Below are 26516 nucleotides of genomic sequence, written 5' to 3' on the forward strand. Positions count from 1 at the left end.
CGGGTGACTGCAGGCCCCGGGCAGCAGTGCTGGCCGTCGGTGTGAACAGCCCCTGCCTGAGAGCTTCATTTCCAGGCCCGTGCACAAGTCTGGCTCTCGAGGACCAGGCTTTCCCTGGAGGACCCACCTCCACCCCAGCTGTCAAAAGAAAAACGGCTGTTACTCACATCGCACAGGCCTCTCCCCAGGACCCTCTGCCCCCTCAAAGCGGTGACAGCACAGACGTGGCCTGGCACCCAGCAAGGCCTCTGAGACCTCACACACACGGTGCGGCCCGGCAGGACCCAGAGCTTCGCTGCACCTGCCTCCGCTCCAAAGCTCGGGCGGCTCCTCTGCGAGGCCACCTTGTGGTGCAGGGCGGAGCTGCAGCTTGAGGGGAGCTCCAGGTCCCAGCCGGACCCTGCGTGGCCTCGGGGGCCGCACCACCCAGCCGGTGTCAGGCGCCTTCTGTGGGCAAGAGGGTTTGGACCCTAAAACGTGCCAGTTCTGTCTGCTGCTCCGATCTGGAACAAGAGCGTCAGTCTTGTAGCAGCTACACGTGTGACACAAAAGCTCTTGCGTCATTTCACAGGCGGTGTGGAAAACAGTCTCTCTATGTCACAGGCACACAGAACCCACATTCACCCATCGTTTTGTAATTAAATCTGGGACCTATGCCCCAGGTGGACAGTTCAGGCTCAGCCAAGGTGCCGATCCCCCAGGGATGGTGGGAGCAGCCTGGGCCCTGGCTGTTTTCTTCTCCTGGGTCTCAGGGTGGGTCACGATCTCCCTGCAGGGTCGTGAGCCCCGCCAGGACATCGGGCAGGTGTGAAAACTCTGACACAGCAAGCAGTCTGGGAGGCGTGAGTAACAAAGCCCCCGTGTGGGTGACCTTGGGAGAGGGGTGTCCCCAGCACGGAGCCTTGTCTGAACGGGAGGCCAGAGCTTTCTCCTTATGGGGGCTGCTGAAGGCCCAGGGCAGGCACACCAGCGCCGCCAGCCCCAGGACCTCTGGTTGGCAGCAGAATCCGTCCTCTGGCAGTGGCCCTGAGGGCTCCTGTTTCCTGTGGTCAGAGCACCTGGCAGGGGGCTCCTGAGAGCAGGGCGGGTGCCGGGGGAGCCGCTCCTGACAGAGGAATGCTCGAGGGAACCCGGGGAGATGGGGTGGCCTCCTGCTGCCCTCTGACCTGCCAGGCGGGCCTCCTGGGAAGACGACCACCCTGGGACCATGGGCCCCCTGCCACCGTGTGACCCTGCCAGCCCTCTGGGTACACTTGGTTACCGGGGCGGTGGGGCTTGAGACCATTGGGAGCTACAGGCAGGATGGGGAGTGAGGCTGCCCAGCAGACGTCTGATGGGGTGGGGCCAGGCAAGCGTCGCTTCAGACGCATCTGGAACAAGGTGGTGAGCTGGTCAGGCAGCCTGGTGGTGGTGGCAGGCCAGGCGATGTGAGGTCCCCTCGGCTACTTTAGGGTCAGCCAGGAAAGGTCTTTCCTTATGCAAGGAGCATTTTGCCTGTTGGGAAAACCAGCCTGAGGCCGGAGGCTTGGGGGGTTTGTTCTGACCACAGGGAAGAAACCGTTGGCTGGAATGGTGTTGGCGCGAGGGGTCTGGGGACGTGGACTCTCCAGGGCGTGCCGTGCTTTAAGGCCTGCTCCCCCAGCTTCTCAGGGCTCCCTCAAAACCCAAACCTCCACTGCTGCTGCCACCCAGGAGGGGCCTGGGTGTCTCCCCAGAACCGGGGATGGACGCAGACCCAGCTGAACCCACAGCCCTCAGGACACCTGACAAGAGAGACCTTCTCTGGAAAGTGGCAGGGATGCGGTCCTGTCTTACCAGCCTCTCCTGAGTTGCCTCCTGCTGTCCCCGAGGTGATGACCTCTGTACCTGCCCGGTTGTGTCTGGGGCAGATGCTGGTGCCCCTTTCTTGCCTCTGAATGTAAAACCACTCTTGCTGGGCACTGGGGAGCCCTGTAGACCCGCCCACGAATGGGGCCAATCCGAAGGCTGGCACCCTGGGGCCGTGGGAGGGTCCCGGGGAGGGCTAGAGCTCACTGTGGGAGTCCCAGCCTTGTCCACAGCAGAGTCCCAGGACGGCTCCTCCCAGGACTTGGTTTAGAAACCACCTCACTGACCACCAGCCCTGAGCACTCAGGATAGTGGGACCCACCCCACACCTTCTAGGGGGTTCCCAGTACTGAGGTGGGGGAGGAAATCACACACCTTCCCAGCTCCCAGTGCTGAGGTGTGGGCCGGGGCGGGGATCCTCACACCCTCCCGGATCCACACCCGCCCTAGGGGTTCCTGGTGCTGAGGCATCGGTGGGAGCCCTGGAGCTCACCGCCCAGGACTGCTCAAGCAGCTTGGAAGGAGGCAATGGCAGTCGAGGCGAGGGGGCCGCTGTGGGGCTGTGGCCACAAACCCCTCCTGGGCAGGGCTGGGGAGGCATCAGGAAGCGACTCAGGGAGAAGCTGGGTCAGGCCAGGGCTCCAGGGCTGTCCCTCCATGTGCTCGGCGATGACTCCAGGCTGGTGTCACTGTGGATGGGGACGCACTGGGGCTGTCTCCCACGTCCCCTGTGGGGCCCTCAGCTCCCAGCACCTGCAGTGCTGAGTGGAAATGGCCTCATGTGGCCGGGCGAGTGACCCTGAGGGACACAGTGGCCACCTCTCCTTCTCAGCACCTGCTTTAGCTCATGGGCCCGGGACTCCGGAGAAATGAGAACGCGTGTTCTCCATCTAAATGAAACCTTCGTGTCTGTTGGTGAAGCCCATGAGGCCTGATTCAGACAGAAGCATCATGCTGCCTGGAAACAGGTGTTTCCTAACCCTGCCTTCTGGAAATCGGAGCCAAACCCCAGTGTGGACAGAAGGCCAGAGAGAGAGGTGCCCAGGTCCAGCTGGTGTGGACGTAACTCGGTGGGCCTCTTCTGGCAGCAGGAAGCCTCCGTTTCCCACCGGGGCTGGCTCCAGGATGGTTTGGCTGTGCACGTGAAACTCAAAAAACAGAAAATGAGGCCAACGAGCCCCGTGGGTGAAATAAAAAGCAGGAGCAAGATGGCCTCCCAGGGCTGGCACCTCCTTCCCCACAGGCACCTCAGCCCTGCAGGGTGGCCTCTGCATCTGCCCAGACCAAGCCGCAGGCTGCGGGGTCCCGGCCGTGGGGATGCATCCCACAGCCCGATGGGCCGTGAGGCTCCCGTGGGGCTCCCGTGGGGCTGCTGTGGCTCCATTCCCACATCCAGGCTCCGTGCTGTCAGGAAAGAGAGAGACCCATCTTTTGACTGGAGGCTTGTGCCAGCCCAGATGGGAGGCACGAAGGTCCTGGGAGGCCCAAGGACATGTTCAGGATGGTGCAGTCACTCCTGCTGGCCCTGCTGGACTGGGCGTATCCCCAGCTCCCCAGTGGGTTGGCCACAGGCATAAACTGTGCCCCTGCACCTGGGCCCTGCCCCCTGCACACCTGGGCCCCCAGCAGCCTCCTCGTCCACAGCCTCTGACCAGGCATAGATGCCTTCTGATTTGAGGCAGCACTCTCAAAGTGGCTTTCACGGGGGCAATGGCATTTGGGTTCCTGAGGGCACCTGTCCCTGGCAGTGCCAGAGTGAGGCTAGAGCCTGGGCAGCCTCTGGGGCTGTGTGATGGTGGCTGTCCACACTCAGGACGCAGAGGTAACCGACTTCTGTGGGCACAGCCCCTGCCTCCCCGGGGAAGTGCTGTGTGCTTGATTGTACTTTAAAAAAGTACTGCTTTGTTGGGATTTAAGTGACATACGATCCACTGCACATCTTTAAATCATGCAGTTTGACAACTCTGGACACAGAACAGACCTGTGAAGTGACTCATGCAGTCACCAATCCAGAGAGCAGGCCTGTCTGTGACTCACATCCTGCGCCCCCATTTGCTGCGACGGCCGCTGCTGCTTTAGTCTCGCCACTTGTTTTCTGTGTCACCCCCAAGTCCATTCTTCCCTTTCCCTCTTTCTCTACATATTTTTGGACTGGACTTTTAAAAATTCCATTTTATCTCCTCTGTTAGTCTATTAAGCTGTAATTCTTTGTTAGTGGTTGTTTCAAGGGTTTGTAAGTACATCTTTAGCTTACCACGATCTACCTTCAAGTGATACCACCTCACTTCACATATCACATCCAACGTCTCCCAGCCTTCAGGCCACTGTGGTCACACAGTTCACCTATACGTATAGTACAAACTGCAGATACGTTAATATTTGTGTTTAAACAGTCAGTTAACTTTATTTATTTTTAATAGAGGTGCAGTCTTGCCATGTTTCCCAGGATGATCCCCAATTCCTGGGCTCAAGTGATCCTCCGGCCTCAGTCTCCCAAAGTGCTGGGATTAGAGACATGAGCCACCGCACCCAGCCAAGCCACTCATCTTTTAACCCATTTCCCGTTTAGAAACAAACAAACAAAAACTGCAGCTCACTGCCAGCGCTCATTTCTTGGGGCAAATGGGAGATGGATTAAAGGGATTTAAATAACAAGAGGAAAATTTTGAATGGTGCACATGCTCTTCATTCTTCTTTTCCCTGAAGCACATCCTTTAACGTTTCTTGTAGTGCAGGTCTGCTGGTGACAAAATTATGTTAGCTTCTGTGTGTATGAAAATGTCTTTATGTCACCATTGTTTTGGAAAGATTTTGTCAGGTACGGAATGTGAATTTGACAGTTTTCTCCTTAGTACATTCCACTGTCTCTCACCCGTGCTGCTTCTGAGGAGTTAGCCATCCTCATCAGCTTTGTGCCTTCCAACAGAACATGCCCTTGTCCTCTGACTGCTTTTAGTATTTTCTGTTTGTCACTGGTTTTATGCAATTGGATTATGATGTGCACTCACATCTCTTGTGTTTGGAGTTCACTGGGTCTATGGGACTCCAGATTTACACCAGTGGCCCCCAGGTTCTCAGGCCTTTGGCCTCTGACTGAGAATTACACCATTGGCTTCCCTGGCTCTGAGGCTTCAGGACTTGGACTGGGCTACACTAGCAGCTTCCTTGGGTCTCCAGCTTGTGGGTGGCCTATTGTGGGGCTCTTGACCTGCCAAAATTGTGTCAGCCAATGCCCCTAAGGCCCCTCTCATCTGTCAGTCTGTCTGTCTGTCTATCTATCTATCTATCATCATCTATCTCCTACTGGTTCCATCTCTCTGGAGGCCCGACTAATGCAAATAGCTTCTACTGATGCGTCTTCAAGGTGCCTCATGGTCTCTTCTGTGAAATCCAATCTGTTACCCCATCCAGCGTAGTTTTCACCGTCAATATTGTAGTTGCTCATCCCTGTAAGGTCGGTCTGGGTCTTCTTAATCTCTTCCTCGTTATTTCTTAACTTTCTGGACGTCTGGGCTGCGGTTTCAGCCACAGTTTGAGTTCTGTGACTCTAGCACTGATGCCGGCTCCGGGTGGTTGCCTTTGCCGGGCGACTCTCCTTGACGTGTTTGCGCTTGGCTGCTCCTCTGCACGCCTGGCACTCGGAGGTCAGGCACTGAGAGTTTACCTTGCAGGGTGCGGACACTTTGGTAACCTATAGATCGTCTGGAGCTTTGTTCTGGGATGGAGTGAATTATCTGGGAACGGTCTGATCATTTCAGGTCTTGCTTTTATGATTTTGTAGGTGGGTGAGGAGCAGGGCTCAGTCTAGGGCTAATTATCCCCACTCCTGAGACAAGATTTTCTGAGAACTCCACCTAATGCTCACAGATCGCGAGTTTTCCCAGTCTGGCTGGTGGAAGAGGGTCCTGTCCCCAGCCCACGAGTACCAGAAATGGATCTCTGGTCTTTTCAAAGGTCTCTCCCAGCCTTGGTAGCCTCCCTGTCGGAGTGTGAGAATGGCAGCACCACACCGGCTGCTGGAGGGGCTGATCTGGTGAGTCCTTCCCCATGCAGGCACCTCTCTCTGCACTCCGACCTGCAAAGTCCTGCTGACTTGGTCTCTTCAACTCACGGAGGCTGCTGGGCTCTTCCTGGGCCCCTCCCTGCACGGAGGCCTGCGAACTCTCAAGGCGGAGGGAGGTCTGAGGCCCCCACCAGGCTCACCTCCCGTTTTCCTGTCTCTCAGGGATCATGGTCCTTTGCTGCCAAATGTCTTGTGTCTTGACATCTTTTGTTTCAGGTTTAGTCCGTTTTTTGTCTTGTTTTAGGTCTGTTTCCTATGATGTTGTCTTGGGTGGAAGTGGAAGGCTTGTTTTTCAAATAAGACAACATTTTAAATTTGTTTGAAAATGTTAGGGAGTGTCTAAAATCCTGGGAAATACCTGGACACCTGCTGTGTTGCTCCCTCTGGATTGTTCCAGCCACACGATGGGCACCACCACCCCCACAGTGGTCAGGCCTGGCATGCTGCTCCCTACGTATCGTTCTAGCTACGTGATGGGCATCGCCCCTCCCACAGTGGTCAGGCCTGGCATGCTGCTCCCTACGTATCGTTCCAGCTACGCGATGGGCACCACCCCTCCCACAGTGGTCAGGCCTGGCATGCTGCTCTCTACGTATCGTTCTAGCTACGCGATGGGCACCGCCACCCCCACAGTGGTCAGGCCTGGCATGCTGCTCTCTACGTATCGTTCTAGCTACGCGATGGGCACCGCCACCCCCACAGTGGTCAGGCCTGGCATGCTGCTCTCTACGTATCGTTCTAGCTACACGATGGGCACCGCCACCCCCACAGTGGTCAGGCTTGGCATGCTGCTCTCTACGTATCGTTCTAGCTACGCGATGGGCACCGCCACCCCCATGGTCGTCAGGCCTGGCATGCTGCTCCCTACGTATCGTTCTAGCTACGCGATGGGCATCGCCCCTCCCACAGTCGTCAGGCCTGGCATGCTGCTCTCTACGTATCGTTCTAGCTATGCGACGGGCATCGCCCCTCCCACAGTGGTCAGGCCTGGCATGCTGCTCTCTACGTATCGTTCTAGCTACGCGATGGGCACCGCCACCCCCACAGTGGTCAGGCTTGGCGTGCTGCTCTCTACGTATCGTTCTAGCTACGCGATGGGCACCGCCACACCCATGGTCGTCAGGCCTGGCGTGCTGCTCTCTACGTATCGTTCTAGCTACGCGATGGGCACCGCCACCCCCACAGTCGTCAGGCCTGGCATGCTGCTCCCTACGTATCGTTCTAGCTACGCGATGGGCACCGCCACCCCCACAGTGGTCAGGCCTGGCATGCTGCTCCCTACGTATTGTTCTAGCTACGCGATGGGCACCGCCCCTCCCACAGTCGTCAGGCCTGGCACGCTGCTCCCTACGTATCGTTCTAGCTACGCGATGGGCACCGCCCCTCCCACAGTCGTCAGGCCTGGCATGCTGCTCCCTACGTATCGTTCTAGCTATGCGACGGGCATCGCCACCCCCATGGTCGTCAGGCCTGGCGTGCGCGGCTTACAACACAGCAGGAGCGCCCTCACGCACTGCAGCCTGGGTGCCCGTCTCCGGCTCGCCTTCCTCGATGCAGGCTCTGATGTCAGATGACCAGGGGCTGTGGGCTGGGCTGGAGGACACAAGCAGGCCCAGCGACCCCAGGACGGAGGAGGACCGGCTGCTGGAAGAGGAGGTGCTGCTGTCCGAGATGGTGGAGTGTGGTCGCTTGAAGGGGGTGGCCTGGTCAGAGGAGGACACCGCGGTGGGCCCTCTCATTTGTGACTCTGGAAAGGGACAGAAAGCAGGTCAGGCTGGCTTCCTCTCCAGAAGTGCAGCCCAGGTTCAGAAACGGGATCAGAGCCGTCCGAAAGGCCGACCAGGCTGTGCCCCTGCAGTCATGCCCGTCCAACCCACCGTGTCAGCCACAGGCCCAGTGCGCTCTGCAGGGCGAGTGAGGGTGGGGCTGAGGCCACCGTACCTGTGCCCTTGATGGTGCTGTTGCGGGCCCGGTCGCTTATCACTGTACATTTGGGGGCCTGGTCGCTGGGCTTGACGTCCATGAATGGCTGGTTGCCTATCCCCATGGATGCCATTTCTTGGATTCTGAGTTCTAAGACAGAAGAAAGTATGACAGTTTCCAAAGCAACTCGGGGGCTAACGCCACCCCAAAGATGCCCAGTACCCCTAATGCCCTCAGCCCAAACCAGGAGGGTGTACAGAGCCTACCCACCCTGCCTCCCAAGAGGCATGGGGGTCCAGGATGCTGAGGCTTCCCGTTCCAGTTTTCGGCCTCATAGAGATCTCTCCCAGGGAGCCCAAGGCAGTAACCAAGAATAAGGAAGCCATGAGGCCTTGGAAACGGCGTGTCCAACCTGGGGGTGAGGAAGGGTCCCTGTCTGCTGGTAAGCGGGAGAGGGCCCCACAGCAGGTCCCAATTAGAGCAGGGGTCAAAGGCCTGGGAGCTGTGTTCATGGGAAAGACAAAAGTGACAGGTTTCTAGGAGTTTGAATATTGAGAGGTGAGCTAAGCATAAGGTGAGAGTTTGGGAATGAATTTATTCTTGGTCAAATTAAGCAAAGAAAAAAGATGATATTAATTGTAAGTAAATATATGAGGATAGAAAACATAATTACATTTATGTAGTCCTAATGCATATGCTGAAGAATATTATAGTAAGAATTATTTCCAGAGGTCTTGGGAGAACGGGAAGACGTGTAGTGTGTGTGTGCTGCAGGCACAGAGTTACTGATCACCTTCACCAACAGGTAACGTGCAAAGCTGGTTAATCGAGAGTGAGTGTCCCCTCTTGCAGGGAAGGGGCCGAGTGTGGCTGCCCAGGACGCAGGGCTTGGAGTTGGGCAGCGAACAGGACGCTGCTCTTCCCCGACTCCGAAGCGCTGTTTTAGGGTTAGAGCTGTGCGCGTGGAGGTGGGACAGCTTCCTCCTCTGGCCGCAGTGGGATTGCCTGGATACCTTACATCCAAGCCTGCAGCGAAGAACAACCAGAAAAGCTGGACACATGTTTTGAAGGTGTTTTGGACGTGACAAGGCAATCCAGCCTCAAAGGGCTAACATCCTGGGCAGATGCGGAGCTCACAGACCACTGGACACCTGACACCTTTCTAACCCCTCAGGGCACTGCTGGTGGCCGATGAGCTTGGAGCTTGGAGGCTGAGAGCTTCGGACAACGTGCAGGGTAGGGAGATAAAACCTGGAATTTGAGGATTGCCAGGGAGGAAGGGCCTGGGAAACTCCCAGACATTCAGTGGGGACCTGGAAAGGGAGCATGGACTTTGCCAGGAGTGGGACAAACAGAAGCTGGACCAGCTGCCCAAAGGTCTGAGGCGGACTTCATGCAGCCCCTCCCCTGAGTGCGTTCAGATGACCCACCCCTGCTCTTCCCACAAAAATAAATCCTCTGGAGGTGAAGACACCAGCCTGGGCCTCAGATGACCTTGCACATTTCCTACATCATATCTACTACTTAATAAAAAAATTATCAGGCATGCCAGGAGAAAGGACAAAATGAGGAAAGGGTGAGGAAAACCCCAGATGATTAAACATCCGCGAGATAAAGGTTTGGATGTCTCAGGCCGTGGAGGTAACCAGGATTCATGTGGCCGGAAGTACATCACAGGACAGAGAGTGTCAAAAGGAAACTGAAACCCATCAAATAAACGCAGGGAAGACGTGATCGAAACACAGAAATCACGTGAGAAACATAGCAACGTGTAAAAAGGCCACACGTGTAGTCGGAGTTCCAGGTGGAGCACAGAGAGCAGAGCAGAAGTGATCGAATGTTCCAGAACTAACCCCACGCTGGGACACAGGCAAGGACCGCCATCCTTGGCCATCAGAGCACAGCTGGCCTGGGGGCAGCCAGACTGCTCTCATTCATGGCGGTGGCTGCCCAGGTCTCTCTGCCTGGGGGGTGTTCCCCCACTTCCTGTGGACGGGACAGAAGGGTCAGGTGGTTCACACCCCAGGAGGAACCTCAACGATGAGGGACAGGAGTTGGCAGAGAAACACCCAGGCCCCTCAGCATGTGGGGGTCCCTCAGCATGTGGGGGTCCCTCAGCATGTGGGGGTCCCTCAGCATGTGGGACAGTGCCTGGGTGTGCCTGTCTTCCAGACGGTGTGTGCAAGGACCTGCCCATCAGTCACCCTCCATGGCCTTCCCCTCCTCTCTCACTTCCCTGTTCTCACCAAACAGGTAGAAAACAAAGAGTAAGATACTCTAGATTTATGCCCACATTGCATTAAATGTAAACACACTACTCCAATGTAAAGACAAGGACAGTCAAACTAGATAAAGAGATAAAAGTGAAATCAAACATATGCCTTTTACAAGAGACGTATCTCAAACATAAGAACGCCGAAAGTTCCAAGTAAGATGGACACGTATGTGTTGTGTAAACACGACTTTGCAAAAGGAAACTGGAATAGCTACATTAACAGGAAGCACAGTCGGCCTTCTGCATCTGTGGGTTCCAGATCCACAGATTCCACCAAGGATCAAAACTATTGGAACCAAAAGCAATTACAACAAAAGTTAAAAATACAAACAAAAACCCAATATAACAGCTATTTATAAGCATTTTCATTGTACTATGGATTATAAGTAATGTACAGATGATTTGCAGTATATAGGAGCATGTGTGTAGGTTATGTGCAACTACTGTGCTATTTTATATCAGCGACTGGACCAACTGCAGATTTGCGTATCCGTGGGGGAGTCCTGGAACCCATCCCCATGGACACAGAGGGACAGCTGTAGATCTAAGGCAAAAGGCATTCCTAAAAATAAAGAGATGCATTTCATTATCATAAAAGAGGCTCTGTTTCTAGGAAGATATAGCAATTCTATATTACTATGCACTTAATAATTTAGCTCCAAAACATAGAAAGCAAAAATTGACAGAACAAAAAGAAAACTAGACAGATTCAAATCTACATCATCATGGGAGATTTTAACACACTTTTCCTAGTGATAGGCAGCCAAAAAGCCAATAAGGATATAACAAATCTGAACACCACAATTTTCAAAACGTGATCAGAACTCTGCAATAACAACTACAAAGCACACTTTCTCTTCACGTGGAAAATTTACCAAAATGCTGGGACATCCAACTTTTCAAATAACCGAAGCTGTCACAGGTGGCTAGACAGGCATGAGCGGGGCAGGAGAGGGCTCCCCACCCACTGGGAATGTCGGGTGGTGGCCTGGCATATACCACACTGCCTCTCTAAAACGGGTACCTTGGCAGCCAGTGCCAGGGAGAGGGCATTTCCTGATGGTCCACACCTGCTGCACTCAAGTGTTAACTGAAGGCAGGTGCCAGGAGAACCAACTTTGTGCATTAAGAGACAAAATGGTAGAATGTCACCTTTTGGGGGCGCCCCACCAGACAAGGGAAGAAAGCCTCAGACGGGGATGCGTACAACTTCCTAAGCACACGGGGCGTCCTCACGTCCCCCCACAGAAAAGGGAAGAAAGCCTCAGACGGGGATGCGTACAACTTCCTAAGTACATGGAGTATCAGGGTATCCTCACATCCCAAGGGAAAGGCCCACACTGCGCATGCAGGCAGCCCAGCCTAAGGGGAGAATCACGGGAAACGGGCCGGCGCGGGAAGTCCTAGGATAAGGATAAACGGGGCCCTCGATCTCAGCGCCCACTTGGGTCTCTTCCAAGTGCGATTTTCTTCTTCTCCCGCTCTAAAGCCTTTTCAAATGAACTTCCATTCCTGCTCTGAAACTTGCCTCAGTCTCTTTTTCTGCCTTATGTCCCTCAGTCAAATTCTTTCTTCCGAGGAGACAAGATTTGAGGTTGCGGCAGACCTGTACAGGTTCGCCACCGGTCACTTGGATACCTTCCACGGATAACAAACTCTAGTGTGTATTATTTGACCAAAGCGGTCTTATACTCAAAACTGGTATCACAAAGTTAACTAGAAAATCTTGGAAATTAGGTAATGCATTTCTAAATAACCCATGAGTCGTCCAAGAAGAAATTAAAGTGGAAGTTAGAAAATATACTGAACTGACTGTTAATAAATATATGACATATACAAACTTGTGGGATGCAGCTAAAGCTTAGAGGAAAGTCTGTAGTCTAAAATACTACACAAAAACAAGAACAAAACAAAGGCTAAAATCAATGATCTAAGCATCCACCTCAAGCAATTAGGTAGAAAGGGAGCGGAGCTTGCAGTGAGCTGAGATCCGGCCACTGCACTCCAGCCTGGGCGACAGAGCGAGACTCTGTCTCCAAAAAAAAAAAAAAAAAAAGGAAAAGCAAATGAAACACTAAAAAAGGTAGACACAAGAAAATAACAAAGAGTAGGAATTAATTAAATAGAAAATAAGTGTGTAGATAATCCATTAAACCAAATTTCTGTTTTCTGGGAAGACTAATTTGGTAAATCCCTGGCAAAACTGGAGAAGTCAAGAGAGGGCTCAAGTGACCAACGAGGTGATGGGGAGGGCGTGCCAGGTCCTCGACACACCTGAGAAGCATTAGGTTCCACTTTCCAGGCAACCCAGCTGTACCTGCAGAGCCTGAACAGCTCTGTGGGCCACACCGCACATCCCCAGGCCAGGCAGAGTCCTGTGTGCATACCCTGTGCTCAGCTGCCCCCCGACCCTGTTGAGGAGGGCTGTGAAACTAAATAACTTGAACTCGACGCTGTGGGAACTGTAAGATATTCTGAACCCTGAGAGGAGCCCGGCAATGCCCTGAGTCGCGGAGCATCAGATGCAACTTTTGCTTTTTCCGGTAAGTGGTCAGGGATGACCGGGAGGCACCAGAGATAAGAATCTCTCAGAACGTGCCTCCTCCTCACAGAATGTAGCACCTGGACTAATCGAGTTGCTGTTAAGTTGGCTGCAGCCGTTTCTGCCTCTGTAAGTGAAGCCTCAGCTTCCCCACTCGGGAGCACGGACCCCGTCCCTTTGGAGTCTGCATTCTGGGGTGGCCATTCCCATGCTTTGTGCTTGAATCAGCTTAGTTCTATTTTCTGAATCTGATTATTCAAGGCTGGCAGGGCCTATTTCCTGCAGGCTTCCGGTGCTTGGAACACAGGAGGGGTTGAAATGGACAGATCGACCCCAGGGAGGCTTTGTGCACCACAGTCAGGCAGACCCCAAACAGGAAGCAGGACCAGTGGGTTACAAAGGAAGGAAAAAGGCCAGGCAGGCTCTTCAGGATGGTGGCATCTTGGAGATGAGGCCTCTGACCAAGTAGCTGCTGCCACGGGGTGTGGAGTAGCCAGGAGGCTGGGGCAGGAGGGGGAGCTGGCGGGGACGCCATGGGGCTTCCTGTGCCCGACAGAGCTGGCTCCGAAGAGTTTTGGGGGCTGGTGGGGAGGCGGTGGCTGCACCTGGAGGGCGTCAAGGCTCAGGCGGGGTGTGGGCGTGCAGGATCCCTGGTTGTGTCTGTAGCTTGGGTGCCTCGGTTTCTTAGGTCTGAGAGGCCAGAGCTGCCAGGTGGGCTTGTAGGGTAGAGGTGGACAGCTGGGTTTACAGTGGCTTTGGCTATCTGTGAGGTGCTGGGGCAGGCCCTGGAGTTGGAGCTCAGTGTGGGAGAAGGTCTGGGGTGGGGGGTGGTCCCTGTGAAGGTGGTGTTTGCAGCCGCCAGGCTGGAGGAATAAGCACAGAGAGGCACACCCAGTGACGAAGTCAGGGGACGGGGGAGCAAACGAGGGTGGACACTGAGGGAGGAGGGAGGAGGCCTGGGGGAGGGGTCTCAGGGTGGGGCATGAGTTCTCTGGGGAGGGCCCTCTCATGACCATGAGCTCAGCCTCCCAGGGCCATGGGGGCCAGACCAGCAGGGCAGGGGCAGGAAGTCAACCAGAGGGTTAAATCTGGAGCCAGAGCTGCGGGGGACCCTCTCTGGGGTGGCCACAGTGTCTTGTTTACGTTCGCTTGTGGACATGAGAGACACGTGTGTGAGTGCCAACAGGTCCGATCCAAGAAGTTTCTCGTAAAGTGCTGACCGAGGGCCCCCAGGTGCCCCAGACAGGGTGGGCCTCTTGGGTGCCCATGAGGAAGAAAATGGACGGTCCGGCTACTGGAGGATCCTCAGAGTGATTAGACCCTTAGGGAGGCTGACTTTGGAGATCGAGTCACAGAGCTCAGCCCCTTAATTTCTGACCTTTTGTTAGAGATTTCCTTGCCTCCCTGTTCCTGGCTCAGACCAGACAGTCCTGAGACAGAAGACCCTTGACTATTCCGTCCCTAATGTGGAATGCAAAATATACCCTCACCCCTACCAAAAAAGAAATGCTGCCTGTAGTCAGTCGAATTGCTGTAACTGTGCCCCAGCCCTGTATAGAAAATGATGTGATCCTGTTACATTTCCCCAGACTGTGCCTATACAAACGGCCCGTAAACCTCCCCACTTCGGGGCAATGACCCCATCCCTTTGAAGTCTGTGTCCTCCCAGGTGGCCATCCCCAGAGTGCTCAAGTGAACTCAATATTTAATCATACCGCCTGAATCTCAGCACTAAGGTCGATAGCCCAGCTCCCAACCCACGCCTCCGCTCCCGCCCCACTCCTAGCCTTGGCCTCCCACCCCTGGACTCAGTCTCCAGCCCCCACCCCAGTCACAGCCCCCAGCCCCTGGACTCAGTCCCCAACCCCAGCCCTAGCCCCAGTCCCAGCCCTGGCCCCCGGCCCCCTGGCCCCCCGGCCCCTGGACTCAGCCCCCAGCTCTCACCCCAGCCCCGACCCCTGCCCCTAGCTGTGCCCCTGAGCCGGGCAGGCCCTGTGGCCCCCATCTTCCCACCTCTGCTCTTCAGCGCCTGCCTCCACAGGATCCTCCCTATCACATCGGTCCACGCACGCTTGACCTCTGCCGAGCTTGCTTGGAGAATGTAGGTGTCCTGAGATTTCCGCCGCCTGCGAAACCAAATCTCAAACCTCGAGCCACTGTCCCCGACGTTCTCTGTCATCCCGATCTCGGCCATCTGCAGTCAGCAAACACCCGTGGCAGCACCATCAGGAACACAGATCTCTGAACGACTGGCTATCCCAATTCCTCAGGGCTGGCGGTCACGTCACCCAGACACCAAATGACAAATGTGTGGGATGCGTCAGGGTGGGCAAAACCTCACTGCTCACTACTGTGTGAGGCTGCCTGTGAGCGTGCAAGAGAGAGTGCGTGTGCAGGACAGCTGCCCATGAGTGTGCAAGGCTATGCACGAGTATGGGAGGCTGCTTGTGTGTGAGCCCATGCACCCTCATGGCCTCTGTCAAGAAGGGAGGGACCTGGCCTCCCTCAGCACAGCCGAGTCACAATCGGGAACCTGCCCCCCATGGTGCGTCAGCGACGCCCTCTCTGTGCACCTCCCAGAGCCAGGCGAAGGCCCGTGCCCGTGTTCACCCTCTCTGTGCACCTCCCAGAGCCGGGCGAAGGCCCGTGCCCGTGTTCACCCTCTCTGTGTACCTCCGAGAGCCGGGGGAAGGCCCGTGCCCGTGCTCACCCTCTCTGTGTACCTCCCAGAGCCGGGGGAAGGCCCGTGCCCGTGCTCACCCTCTCTGTGTACCTCCCAGAGCCGGGGGAAGGCCCGTCCCGTGTTCACCCTCTCTGTGCACCTCCCAGAGCCAGGGGAAGGCCCGTCCCGTGTTCACCTCTGTACAGAATCTACAATGCAGTTTCTGACTGAGAAGACACTTGTTTCTCAGCCCTTGGACTGGACATGGGACTGGAGAAGACACACGTCTCCTTGCCAATTTCCGAGGGCTAACGTTTTCAAGAATTTACCCAAGAACCACAGAAATCAAAACATCGCAGTTCGGCTCCTCCCAGCTTCACTCCCTCCCAGTTCCTCTGCTCGCCTCAGGTGAGACAGGGTCCGAGACCCCCTGGGAGGGCCTGGCTCAGCCTGCGCCCGATCGGACCAGGCGGGTGCTACCTTGAAAGACTGCTTGTACAGGTAGACGTCGTGGCCGCCCTCCACCTTCTGGGTCTTGCTGAACAGGATGAGGTCTTCAAAGAGGAACACGTGCCTCAGATACTTCTTCCTCCCGCAGCAAACGATAAACTCATCTTGGCATTTCAGCTGCCCCTGTTCCTTCAAATTCACCTGCAGAGGAACAGCCAAGGGGCTGGCCTTGGCTCATTCACACGGGCCCACGGCCGCTCACGCACACACTGCTGCCTGCGCCCGGCCGTGTGGGTCTCGCCAGACCCTGCCGTGGGGGTTGTGCAGCTCAGTGTAGTGAAGGCTGCCCCGGCTGCCCCCAACCCCAGATGCCCCAAAGGCCATGGGTGAGCTGGGAAATGGCTGGTGTGTGGGGGTGCCGGCTCCACTCCGGCAGGCTGCCGTGTCCCCGGGCCTGGGATGGGCAACACCCCAGTGGCAAAGCAGGGCGTGGAGGGTGGGGCCTCACATCGGCTGGAGAAGGCAGGCCCATCTCGGGCCCCAACACCCGTGGAATCGGGGCTTGACCCTAGTGCCTTCCCACAGAGGGCTGGGGTGCAGTGCCCACATCCACCTGTTTTCAATGCAGCCCAGGTAAGCAGACTCCCAGTCACTCAGAGCCTGCTTTGCATGTCCTGTGCAACTGCAGCCAACATCTGCCAGCCATTGTCAAACCCCGGGGCTCCACGGGCCTCAAGCCTTGCTGCTCCCTGCCATTGCCCAGACAGGTAAGACCCTCCTCCCAGTGGCCTCCACTGCAGCCTTCAGAAGGCTGTGCTTTGAAGGGCTTCTCCGGGGCAAATCTGCCAGCACATCACCAAGAAAATGATGCTGCTGGGCCAAGACTTTCTCACCAGCGGCCTCCAATTCCCCCAGCTAGCCTGAGCTGCCAGCACCTGGGGCACTTACGTCACAGCCGCGGATGGCGTCCATGGCCAGCAGGTCATTGCCGTGGCGCAGCTGGAAGCAGACCACGACCTCGGCGGCTCGGAGCTCACCCAGCTCCTGCCCCTGGGCCGGGCCGCGGCTGGCCTCCTTGAGCAGGTCCTGGAGCAGCAGCTTGTACTTGGCCACGCGCTGCACGGGCCGCAGCAGGTAGGAGGCCAGGTCCATCTTGTCACCCAGCTCCCGCTGCTTGTCCTGCAAGGGCCGGGGGAGAGGGTCAGCTCCGGCCTGGCTGAGGGCCGCGCAGCTGCGGGGGTGGGCTGAGGGGATGACCTTGAAGAAGGCGTTGCCGTGGCTGCTGAGCAGGGCGTCCGACTGCGGCTTGTTCTTGCTGTAGACCACGTACATCCCAAACTGCTCTTCCTGGAAAAGCAGAGGCCACTGCTTGGCTGTGGGGGTGACAGGCCCAGAGACGGCAGGCTCTTACAGCCCGGGTCAGACTTGGGGGTGACAGGCCCGGAGACGGCAGGCTCTTACAGCCCGGGTCAGACTTGGGAGTGACAGGCCCGGAGACGGCAGGCTCTTACAGCCCGGGTCAGACTTGGACCTGCTCCCGTCCCAAGACCCTCCAGGTGCGGTTCATACCATGACCAGGTGAAAGGGAGACTCAGCCCTTCATTACAGACTATCGCAGTGTCCCCAGCAAGGGGGCCCCAGAGGTGACCAGTCTACCAGCTGCAACCTCAATGCTGAGAATTCTGTAATTTGTCTTTAAAACACAGACTCCAGGGGGTTGAGGGGGAAAGAGGACACAGCTGGCAGTGGGCCTGGGAGGGCATGGGGGGCAGTGGAATGATTTGGTCAAAGGCCAAGAGCTAAAGCTGTCAAGACATTTAAAATTGCCACAATTATGGTCAATATGAATCTGTACTTTATGTCTAAAAGCACCTTTTAAGAAAATGCTGAGGCCAGGCATGGTGGCTCACGCCTGTAATCCTAGCACTTTGGGAGGCCGAGGCGGGCAGATCACAAGGTCTGGAGTTCAAGACCAGCCTGGCCAGCACGGTGAAACCCCGTCTCTACTAAAAATACAAAAATTAGCCAGGCCCGGTGGCGTGCACCTGTAGTCTCAGTTACTAAAGAGGCTGAGGCAGGAGAATCACTTGAACGCGGGAGGCGGAGGCTGCCCTGAGCTGTGATTGTGCCACAGCACTCCAGCCTGGGCAACAGAGTGAGACTCCATATCGAAGGAAAAAAAAAAAGAAAGAACACTGAAAAGATGGAACATGAGCTTCTTTTGTCCACGGCTGTTTTCGTTGTGGTAATTTGTGCTCAATGGTCTGGGACACACGTCCCATCGGGACAGGCTGGTCCCTCTGGCAGGTAACGGGGCACCCAGGGGCAGGGGGCCTGCGAAGAGGTGAGGCCTGGCCCCTCCCCAGAAGGTGATTCTGGGAACTGCTTCTGGCCTATCAGCCGGAAGTGGTAAAGGAGCAGGCTGCTGGCGGAACGGGTGTGATGGTGTCCGCGGAGCCCCCGCCTCCAGGGGCAGCAGGGAGGCAGTTGGTCACACCACCTGCAAAGCACTGGGCACTGGAGACCCACAGGTTATCCATGTGGGGCGTCTGTTTGTCGGCTGGTCTAATCATCCCGTCAGGACCAGCTCCCAGGCCTAGGCTGAAGCTACTCCAACCGCCTGACACGTGGGCGCTGTAGGCCCCGCCTCCCTGACACCGGCTTCGCCCGCCACGTCACCCGTCGTCCACGCCACGGCCTGCACTCACGTGTCTCAGGAAACTGCGGCCCACGGCCAAGGGGCAGTGCCGGCAGCGCTCCAGCTCCCAGAGGAAGTGCTGCTGGTGGAAGTTGTGGAGCTTCTCCAAGTTGCCGAAAATAACGTGGTGCTTCCCTCGAAGGCCCTGGGGCAGGTCCATTCTCTCCATTTCCGGAAAATAGTTGTCGATGACGTATCCTAAGCACCGGACGTACTCCCTCTCCGTGGCGATCATTTCGGCCATGATGTGCCTCAGTCGGCTGCTGGAAGACACAGAGATCCCGGGGGCACATGGCCCCCCACGGACACGTTATTAAAAGCAATTCATACCTGAGACAGAAACACATGGAGACCCGGAGACACGAGCACGGTCACACGTGGACCGGAGGCACATGGGCACATGTGGGATTCACAATAAAGAAACTTCTGGCCGGGCGTGGTGGCTCACGCCTGTAATTCCAGCACTTTGGGAGACTGAGGTGGGTGGATCCCGAGGTCAAGAGATAGAGACAGCCTGGCCAACATGGTGAAACATCGTCTCTACTAAAAATACAAAAATTAGCTGGGGGAGGTGGCACGCACCTGTAGTCCCAGCTACTTGGGAAGCTGAGGCAGGAGAATCACTTGAACCCAGGAGGTGGAGGTTGCAGTGAGGCGAGACCGAGCCACTGCACTCCAGCCTGGCAACAGAGCGAGACTCTGTCTCAAAAAAAAAAAAAAACAAAAACCTTCCAGCCGACCGCACGTCCTCAGCAGGGAGTGACTCACCTGCACCCCCGCTCATTCTCTCCCTGTTACCTGGAGCTGCTCCCCTGATACACGGTAACTTGAAAAGATAAGGACAATATTTCAAAAAGAAGCTTGTCACGTGAAACATTTCCATATGTTTCAGAGGAAAGATCCCCTTGGAAACCAAGAAAGAGATTCCCAGGCTCCCTAACTGAAACTCTGAACGTAACGTTTCTCGTTCCAGCCGGTTCGATTCTAGCGGTAACATGACTCAAACACTTCCAGTAGCAGCGCCTCTGCAAGGAAGGCTGTGGTGGAGATTTCGTGAGAAAACAGCTTTCGGATCCACGCCCACTGCTGACCGACCAGGAGATTTTCCTGAGAGTCGGCTTCCGCGGCAGTCACTCCCGACCCAAGGGGCTCAGCACCTTACGCAGCAGCTTCAGGGGGACTCGGGGGCCGCAGCAGCCGGAGAGCAAGGCTGGGGGTGCAGGACGGCCCAGAGGTGGACAACAGCAGGCTAGGCCCCAGGGATGGTCGTCCGTGGCACCCCCTGCCCCACCCTCGGCTGGGGTCTCCCCGCTTTGAACGAGGGTCCTGCGGAGGGACCGCTGAGCAGGCTTTGTAGGGGCACTGCTCCCGTGAGGGGTGAGCCTCCGATGCACTGCTGAGTCTTCGGAGAACCCTTCCCGACAACACACGTCTGCGGGAGATGTGGGCTCCTCCGCGGCTGCCCGGAGTCTCACCACCTCTGTATCCCCAGGGCTGGCAGGACCCGGAGGACCCACTCGTGTTGCCCTGAGAGAGTGGAGAGGTGGGCTGGCCGGTGTGGTCAGCTTGGCCGGGTGGTTCCTTGCATGCAAAACTGCGGTGCTGAGATCACAGAGGCCCAAACTGGGCTTCCCAAATCAGGTGCTATTCTTTTGTGTATTTTTCTTTCTTTTTTTTAACCATTAAAAACATGCTAAGCATCCAAAAACACTTTTACATTCACCGTAAACAAAGGCAGGACACTTAGGCTGGTGGCTCGGTTTCATGAGCTGGCTGGAGTGTGGCCACCTGGTCGCTCTCGGCAACTGAGCCTGGAGGGCAGGGCCCACACTCCGGCAGCGTGAATGCCAAAGCCTGGCCTGGGCTGTGGGACTCCCCGGGAGAAGGTTCTCTGGGTTCTGCTGGGGTGGGGTCTGGCGTGTCCCACAGCTCTGCAGCTCTGACCACCCATCAACTGCACTTGCAAAGGGCCACTGGTGACCCGGGGACCCTCCCTAATAAATAGTGAGGTACGCGGCTTTTCTGCTCTACTCGATAGCATCTTACCCCCAACCTTCTTAAATAACTCGATCCTAATGATACCAATGGGAGTTGGAAGATTATTTTTCTACCATTATTTGTATTTACTTGTTTTTTAAGTTGGAAAAACTTAAAAGCAGCTAATGATGGGAAGCACAGCTGTGGGCAGACGTGCTGCTGAACGCACATTCCATTCACAGCAGAGCTGCAGAACTTGTCCCCTTCACTCCTGCATCACAGATTTGACAGATTCTCACTGTTTCTGAGAACACAGCACCTCCCGGCTGGTCAGGAACTGGCCCTCACAGCACAGGCGGGAAGGCCGAGGCCTGATGTCGTGACCCACACAAAAGCCTCCTCAGTAAATATGCAGAAACAAAATCAGAACGAGGATGGTCTTGACCAAATGGACAACGTACTCACTAGGCAGCAACAGCTGGAAATCACACAGGGGTGGGCGGGGGTCCCCCCCTCCTGTGTTCTGCCGCCTCCCAAACCTGAAACATGGGCTCAGCGGAGACAGAATCGTCAGTGCAGCCACCTGCTGAGACTCAGGGACAGTGCTCGGCGTTCCTCTTACCGATTCGGAAGGGCCAGCCTGTCCTCAGGCCCAGCCGGCAGATATCCCTGGACCACTCACACCAATGGTAAAAACCAGAGCTTCAGGTTCTACCTGGAGTTTTACCCTTAACAAGGTAAAGACTGAGGTTTGGCACCTAAAGGTGTGTTTCAGAAGAGTGTCCTGTGGCCTTCTCCGTTCAGATTAAACCTGCGATCAGGGCATGAGGAGGAAACCCTTTCTATGGAGCTTCAGGCAGAGGCCCCCAACCCCCGGGGCCACCGACTGGTGCCCGTCTGCGGCCTGTCGGGAACCAGGCCGCCCAGCAGCAGGTGAGCGGCAGGCAGCGAGTTACCAGCTGAGCGCCGCCTCCTGTCAGATCAGCGGCGGCGGTGGAGTCTCGGAAGAGCACAGACGCTGCTGTGCGCAGGAGGCGTCTGGGTTTCGTGCTCCTTATGAGAATCTAAAGCCCGATGAGCTGAAGTGCAGCAGTTTCATCCCAAAACCATCCCCCCAACCCCTGCGGTCTGTGGAAAAATTGTCTTCCATGAAACCTGTCCCTGGTGCCAAAAAGGTTGGAGATTGTTGGCCCAAGACGCAGAAGCCAACCAAATGACAAAGCACCTCCTGAAATTCTCCACCTCCAGCCCTCACGGCCACACCACATGGGCGGAAGATGGAGGTTCACACGGCATCCGGCCTAGGCAGGGGCCGAGCGCGCCCACCCTTACCTGTGAGTGGATGCGTCCTTTGCAGGCTCGACAAGTGAGAAGGGGCCTCTTCGGTGAGGCAATGGATACACGGGTGCACCTTCTTACCCCTAACACTTAGAGACTTTCTAAAACACATTTTTAAGGTAACTCTTCTTGGTGTCGGGGGCTGATTTGCTGCCTGTAATTTTCTGTAAGTGGGCTGAAAATAACTAGAGTTGGTCACACGGTTACTTCACCATGAGAGTGAGTGTGTGCGGGTTAACACACACCATCCAGGCAGTTTTCAGTGGTCCCTTCTGAACATGGGGGCAGGTAACTCATATCTAGTTTAAAATTGTGTTTCTTCTTGGACCAGGCAGGTGGACCCAGAGGGATGTCTGAGGATTTACTTTCTACTTTGCAGAAGAGAGTTTAATGCCGAAATGGCTTTGGGTTTCTAGATCCCCAAGGGCTGCTAGGACGAGAGGAGGGGGATGTTCACCTTACCTGCCCACCTGCCGCTTCCCGTCCTCCTCAGCAGGGTGGAACCCCGAGGGAGAGGACAGACTCCGGCTCCGAGTGACCGGGTGGCTCCTGGCCTGCGGCTGCAGCAGGAGCTTCTTCTCTGTGGCCACAGTGCTGGTTACCTCCAGGCCCTTGCTGAAGACACTGGTATGGCCTGGCTGGCAGGAGTCCCTGGGGCCACTGTCGGGCTGAGGTATCTCGAAACTTTGCATTTTCTTTACCATTTTCTTCTGGGGATGTTTCCTGGGGCGGCTGGCCGGGGTCTGGGTGGGCTCAGAGGAGCAGGCAGAGCTGTCCTCCGGGTGGGCCGTGGTGGCCGCTGTCCCTGAAAGGCCCCCAAGGGGGGACACTGGGTCCCACGGAGCACACAGCCCTGGGCCCAGGGGCTCCCCGTCCTGTCCACACAGAAGTGCTCGTCCAGGGAGGCCAGGTTCCCAGGCACCATCCTCAGTGTCCGTGCTGAGAACTGAGGGTGGCTTATGGGGCCTCCTCATGGCCTCCTGAGCACACTCATGCTTTGGGGGGCTCTGGGCAAGGGGTGGTAAGCTGGGGCCTGGGGCGGCCTCAGAAAGGGCTTCTTCCAGCTGGAGCCGGGTCTGAGGGCACTGCAGCCACAGGTCTTGCTGCGATGCCCACAGTCTCCCCAGGGTTTGAGGCTTCAGCGCTGCCACACCTGCCCCGGGGAAGGCCTCTGCAGCCACCGAGATAGCTTCCTGGTGACAGCTCCTCAAACACTCAGCCACGGGTGAGGAGGGATAAGCCTCCGGGTCCAGGGGCCCCATCCAGCTGCTCGCCTGTGGGACAAGGAGGGCTCTGCTCAGTGCAGTGGAGGAGGGGCCGCCCCAGAGCCAGCTCAGGCACTGCTATTCCCAGGTCAGCCTAGTCAGCGACCAGGGGACCAGACAGCAGAGGGAGAGGCAGCCCCGCCAGCCAGTGGGGGCTGTGGCCGGGTTCAACCGAAGGGCAGGTGGGCTGTATCTGACCCCACGGGGTCTGTTCTCCATGCCAAAGGGCACCATGGGGGATGTCCTAGGACCATGTGAAGACACCGTGTAGGTGCCACATCCTGTGAGCTGAGAGAGGCATGACGGGGCAGATGGCTCTACCCTGCTCTGGCCACCCCATGACCCCCTCAAATGCTGTCTTGACAGGTGAGCTCCTAATGGCGTGCGGTCCCGGGCGCAGGGGAGCTTGCAGGCGTGCGGTCCCGGGCGCGGGGGAGCTTGCAGGCGTGCAATCTGCTGCGGCACTTGTTTGGGGTTTTGGGCAGTCAGTGGAATTTTGTAACTGAGCCACTAAACACACAGAGAAATGTGTGTGTGAGTTTGGCTGGTCTGTTTGGTACAATATCGAATGCTTCACAGGTCAACTCAGAGCCTTCTCCAGAGAGCTGTGGGTGCAGTGGCCAGGGGCTCCATTGCAGGCGCCCGGCCTCTGTCCCAGAGCCTGGCCCACTCTCTCCAACTTGTGTGGGGAGGCGTAAATGCCCACAGCCTAAGGAGCCGGTATCCCTGGGACGCACACCCGCTGGGTCTCTTACCGTCTCGCACAACTCGGATGGGCGGGTCCACCTGGCCAGCTCTCCCTCCCTGTACTCAGCCTGGCTGACCATGGCGCTCAGGCCCCTTCTGAAATCCTGGACCGTTTCCTCTGTATGATGCGGGTTCTCCTTCACCAGCTGCAGTCCTTTCTGGCAGGATTGCTGCACCCAAGGAACACATTATCAGTACAAGCCTGGCGCTTCCACGTTCGTGTCTCCAGGTGGGGGCGGGGTCTGCATGTAGCCACCAACACCAAGGCTGAGACGGCCCACAGTGCTGCCTGCCGCTGCCTCCCGTTCTCAAGAGCAGGCACCAAAGGACCGAGGAATTTCTCTAGTTCTTTTCCAAACCGTGATTTGATCTACACAGGGGAAGAACATTTATATTTAAACACATGAAGGAGTCACACTCTAGGATTTAGCAGGACCCCGGGAGGGATGCGTCTTGGTCCTGTCCTGAGTACACACTGCACAGGGCTGACGGCCTGGCTGCGTAACCCCCGTGAATGGACACGACTGATGAGAGGTGGTCACAGGCCTCTGAGGCTCAAGCTCCAGGCTATTTTCATTGTTTGGAAATGGACATTAAAATCATTGAACAATAGACCCAGGACTTTCCACTTTGAAACTGGTTAATATGGTAAACATATTCCAGAAATATTCTTCATGCAAGTGGCTGCTTGGCCCCTTGAGGCTGCCTGGGAAAGACGGGGGCGCCCTCGGCTGAGCCCTGCTGGGCAGAGCGCCTGTGGCTACGTACCCTGGTGACAAGACCAAGGTTCTTATTTTGGAGGCGTTTACCGCTGGACTCAGTGGAAATGTCAGAGGTAAGCCCTTCATGTTGTCATTAAACAGCAACACCAGGGGCGACTGGGGGTCAGATGCCCAGAGATGAGAGGCCTGTTGTGGAGAAGAGAACAGCTGGCTGGATCCATAACCATCAGAAAGGTACCCAATGACCCCAGACATGCAGCAGAGAAGAGACAGACAGTGCGTACGCTGTCTTTAAACAGAGCCAGAGTCAAGAAGAGAATCACAGCACCTTGATTCTTAGGAGCATGGGTGGAGCCTTGGAGCTGCCAGGTGAGGGGCAGGTGCGGCATCGGCAGAGCCGAGTGGGGGTGGCGCAGAGCCAGAGCCCAGCCTCCAACCTTGCAGGAAAATCGGCTGTCACTGGTTTCAAGATTTAAATACAAAAATTCAAGTCGTAAAGGTTCTATGATGAACTATACTAATAATTCTATAACCTTAGAGTAGAAAGGGTTGTTTAAAAGATAAGCAAAGCTAGAGGACAAATGAAAAACTGGGAAAACAAGTGGAACGTGAAGGATCCGTATAACACAGACAGAAGTGATGATCAACCCTAGAAAAACTGTCTAAAGCATGAACAAGTAATTCACTACAGAAATAAAAATAATAAATGTGTGAAGAGAATGTCCAGCTGTAGCATAGAAAATCTGAGGGCACACTGCTGAGGGGCTCCATTTCCCCGCGGGGTGGCCGGCAGGAGGCAGGTGCGGCTGGAGTGCCACGGCCCGTGCACGGAAACCTCCAAAGACGAATGGCCTGACCCAGCCATCCGAGCCTAGGAATGTATCCAGAGTCAACACCCACGGGCTGTGAAGGAAGCAGAGACACAGAGATGTTCAACATGGGGACGCTTCTAACAGCAGAGAGGGGAGGAGCCCAGAACCATCAGTGCGAACACGGCTCGGGGACCCAGCTTGCAGCGCACGCCCACGCACAGGGTGCCAAGGCCGCCACATGCATCATCCCGTGTGTGAAAATCTATTTGTTTCTAATTTTCCCACAGTGTGCACGGACTTCTTAGGTTAAATATATAGAGACAGACGTGCACCTATACATAGCTTGACCCCCATCCGGTCACGTGTAGAGTTTCTGTGTGAAGACTGCAGAGCGAGATGTGTCCTCTTGAGACACCACTAAAGCCCTGCCAGCATCTTCCAAGGTGTGTGACCCTCAGCACAGTGGGCAGAGAGCAGCCAGGGCACAAACCTGGAGGCCAGGAAGGAGGCGGGACTGGCAGGGCCTGAGGAGAGCAGAGGCGAAGTCCCAAGACTCCACAGGACGGCGTGAGGGAGTGTGGGAGGGAAGGAGCCGGGGCGCCTGCTCCACAGGGCCTGGGGTCTGTTCCCGGGTTGGGGTGATCCAGGCAGTGCAGCAGGTGAACACTGAGCTGTGGCCAGGCACCCGCTTCAGGCCGGGATTAGAGGAGAAGAATCAGATCACCAGGGAGAAAATGCTACAGACGCATGGGCCACAGACTTCCTAACCAGGGGGGCCAGGAAAGCCTCTGGTACCAGAACACACCGCAGAAGCCACAGGCCGTGCACTCGTCGTGATTAGCACAGAGAGGGGATCGTTCAGAAAACAAACAAGCCTGTGGAGTTAAAAAGCAAGAGCAGAAACAAAAACCAATAATAGAGTCAGAGGGTAAAGCCGAGAACGTCTGCCTTACAAGGACAGCACACAGCTGGCAGTGGGGAGAACTGAGGCGACAGGACAGAAAACTCCAGGACCAGATTGAAGGGTGGAGCCGTGGGAAACGCAAGCGCCACGAAGGACGAGGGACGTGTCACAGAAGTCCCAGAAGAGAGGAGCGCGGTGCAGACGCAAAGAGCACACCTGCCCTCGGTGCACCTGGGAGACCCTCAGATTCCAGAGCCCCGAGGACGACAGGAAAGTCTGCAGCTTCCAGCGAGAAGCAGGGCGCAGGCGGG

At 56.2% G+C, this 26516-nt stretch overlaps 1 protein-coding gene across 1 annotated transcript in view; it reads right to left on the reverse strand.

Annotated features, from left to right (window-relative positions):
• Positions 1-7374: 7374 nt before the first annotated feature.
• Positions 7375-26516, reverse strand: part of PLEKHG4B (pleckstrin homology and RhoGEF domain containing G4B) — an 83445-nt gene continuing 64303 nt past the window's right edge. Inside the window, exons 12-20 of the mRNA XM_025387986.1 lie at positions 23776-23937; positions 22218-23029; positions 18451-18703; positions 17000-17089; positions 16691-16921; positions 15773-15943; positions 14644-14824; positions 7832-7963; positions 7375-7637 (exon numbers count right to left, since the gene is read on the reverse strand). Of these exons, the coding sequence (XP_025243771.1) occupies positions 7375-7637; positions 7832-7963; positions 14644-14824; positions 15773-15943; positions 16691-16921; positions 17000-17089; positions 18451-18703; positions 22218-23029; positions 23776-23937 (2295 nt within the window). The remainder of the gene's footprint in view (positions 7638-7831; positions 7964-14643; positions 14825-15772; positions 15944-16690; positions 16922-16999; positions 17090-18450; positions 18704-22217; positions 23030-23775; positions 23938-26516) is intronic.

Source organism: Theropithecus gelada, chromosome 6, assembly GCF_003255815.1.
Source record: "Theropithecus gelada isolate Dixy chromosome 6, Tgel_1.0, whole genome shotgun sequence".
Taxonomy (NCBI): Eukaryota; Metazoa; Chordata; class Mammalia; order Primates; family Cercopithecidae; genus Theropithecus; species Theropithecus gelada.